This window comes from Aphanomyces astaci (genome assembly GCF_000520075.1).
Source record: "Aphanomyces astaci strain APO3 unplaced genomic scaffold supercont1.168, whole genome shotgun sequence".
NCBI lineage: Eukaryota > Oomycota > Saprolegniomycetes > Saprolegniales > Verrucalvaceae > Aphanomyces > Aphanomyces astaci.
In genome coordinates this window covers 1,665-4,613 of record NW_009798431.1, presented here as the reverse complement: position 1 = coordinate 4,613, position 2,949 = coordinate 1,665, and the positions used below count along the sequence as shown (strand labels likewise).

General features: G+C 47.2%; 1 protein-coding gene across 1 annotated transcript; it reads right to left on the bottom strand.

The window, feature by feature from the left end:
• Window positions 1–2,510: 2,510 nt before the first annotated feature.
• On the bottom strand, window positions 2,511–2,945 carry H257_18477 (hypothetical protein; the record flags this gene model as incomplete). The annotated part of the gene is made up of 4 exons (XM_009847537.1): window positions 2,511–2,593; window positions 2,640–2,687; window positions 2,748–2,789; window positions 2,837–2,945. The coding sequence occupies 4 exons, from the start codon at window positions 2,943–2,945 to the stop codon at window positions 2,511–2,513; spliced, it is 282 nt and encodes a 93-aa protein (XP_009845839.1).
• Between the last annotated feature and the right edge of the window lie 4 nt (window positions 2,946–2,949).

Here is a 2,949-nt window from a genome sequence, read left to right as displayed (position 1 = left end):
ACACCGTTTCGTGTGCAATGTCGGCTCGGCAGTATTTCAACCAATAGAAAGCCGTACATGTTAAATGTTAGTGATATTGTTGCTGCTGCGACAACCGCCTCGTCCAATCGGATTGTCGCAAAAAATACTGACCAATCCGAATTCAATCATTAGTCGGTCATCCAATCACGGGGCTAAATTTTGTCGGTTTTGTGTCGTGTCTGTCTTATACTGTATGTATACAAGAATGTATGCCCCCCGCTTCGCGGGGGGGTGCGATTGGTTCTTATTCTTGAATGATTCCATAGCATCCAATGAGAGAATTTAAAATACATTTCGTTTCATCCAATCTCATCAGTTGAAATTGTTTAGAAATGTTTGATTGGTAGAAATTGTCATGTTTGATATTGGAACTTTTTGTGGGAATCGAAAATGTTGCCACGACCACAATCGGTACCCGTGCGGATCGGTGAGGTCGCCATAGAGCTTGTGCACCAAGGCATGTATGGTGGTCTCTCCTTCGTAGGGCATGACAATGGAATCTGGCAGACGCACACAACCGTCGATCGATGGAGCAGAACCATTCCCGATCGACAGCAACAGGCGAGAAAACGCAGCCATGTCCAACTTGTCTTGGTCGCTGAGCCCTCTTGACTGGAGGCGCATGTTTATGGTCAACTTGACTCGGTTCTTTTGGATAATTGGCCACAACTTACGGCTGAAGGGCAGAGTTGCATGGACCGCATCCACCCTCGACTTGTGTGGAATCACCGGCAGGAGTTGTTTGAAGTCTCCGGAAAATATCACCACTTTGCCACCAAATGGCAAGTCATTCTTCATGATGTCTTGGAACATGCGGTCCACGGCTTCGATCGAGTATCGATGCACCATGGATATTTCGTCCCAGATGATCAAAGCCGCTGCTTTGAGCATCGCGCTTTGATTGCTCTTGACATTGTAGGTGCATGACATGGTGTCGCTGGGTACTTGCTTGGTGGGGATGCCAAATCGGCTGTGTGCGGTGCGTCCCCCCATCAACAACAACGCAGCCAAACCGGACGATGCCACGGCCAGAGCAATCTTCCCTTGCAATCGCACTTCAGCAAGGATGATCTGGGAAATATATGTTTTCCCAGACCCTCCTTCGCCTTCCAAAAGGAACAGTCGACCTTGATCGGGTTCTCGCACGGCCGCTGTCACTTGTGCAAAGAAATCCTTGTGTTGTTGCGTTCCTGTGCTCAAGCCTTGGCGTATGTCTTCGAGCTTGGTTTTTTCTCTCGCGAGAAAACGCATTTCTTCTGCAAGGAAAGGGTTGGGGTCCAAGTCGGCGTCCACCACGAATGTGGCTGGGATGGGTGGCAACTTGTTGGCATCCACAAAGGCTTGCAGGTTCAATCCCATGGATTGGAGGCAGTAGTCGATATGGGTCAAAGTATTGCCCAACACATTGATGTCCTTGTTGGGGTCGGTGGCCAGACGAAACTCAAAATCTTCGGACAATGCTGGGTAGAATTGAGTCCACAATTTGAACACATCCGTGGGATTGCAAAATGCGAGGATGATGCAAAACAGGTTTCGAAGGCCTTGTTCGAGGCAGCCACTTGCGTGGCTTGACATGCCACACATAGTCTTCTAGAGCGTCACAGTACTTGAGACTTGGGTACGCTGTTCGCGTCGCTGGAAGCGAACAAAGCTCGAAAAACTTGAGAAGTGGAGTTTCTTCTCCAAGGCGACGAACTGAGCTGGACATGACGTGTTCCTCGTCGGGCAAATACACTGTTTGCATTCCAGGCAAGTGGACAGGCAACTGCTCCACTGAGAGTTCCATTGACACTGAAAGCCCAAATTGTGCCAACATGCTTCGATATATGATACGTAGCGCAGTGAACTGTAGTTGTGCACTTCATTTTTACTTGTCACCGTAACATCGGCCTTGTCGCCGCCTATTCATAACTTGATCATTCACGTTCATGGACTACAGTACATGCCTTTGTACACGTATTTGTAGAGGTACTTAACGCTTGCAATGGTCGAGCAGACCTCCACGTTGATGTGGCAGACGAAAAACAACGACAAAATAGGACAATGTGGCACGACAAACGCATTCCTGGGGTCCACGGCTCGTCGGCGATACTCTGGATAGCCATCCTTGTCCGTCTTTGTCGATGAACAGAACGCTTTTGGGAAATGCTTAGAGCATTTCCCATCGACCATGCACCGCTACCTGAGTTGTCCCATGGGACAAAGTATGACAGTTAGTTGTCCTAACTATTTGGGACAAACTATCAAAAATACATTTACCCACCAAAAAATAGACATACTCTCACTCACAGTACGTGAAATCAGTGTAACTTTGCTTTTATATTTTTTGTTAATGTGGGTTGTTCGAGCCCTAACGTTTATCCCACGGAGTTGCTTGACGTGTCGGCAACGAAGAAGCAAATTCAAGCCAAGTGATGTGTACATAATGGTATGATTGCTTTTGAAATGTATTGTTTGAATATAAAAGTAATGTCCAGTAGTGTGAATCATTATTTGGCTTGAGTTTGCTTCTTCGTTGCCGGGTATGTCTTGGCATCCGTTGACGACAAACGTTTCTTTGGCGTTTTGACGCCTACATATAGTCTTGAGAATCCGACAATACACATGAGCCAACATACCTTGTTCGCACCCTAGGACTTTGGGAAACTCGACCTTCACTTGAATACCTATAGTGGCACAGTGCACATCCAGATACAGTAGTACTGAATGTGAGAAGCGACACTTACCATGTTCGATATCCTTGTCGTTGGTAGTGTTCACTTGAGAGCCTATCGTAGCTTAATTGAGTTGTAGTCAGTAGGGCAATCAAAGTTACTGTTGCTCGCAGTGTCCTGGGAGTTGTCCGTGCAATCTTGTTCATAGCTTTGTTTCGTCGTTGTGTTTGCGTCGGGGTGTTCTTGGCCATCGCTGTGTTCGATAGTCATCGTG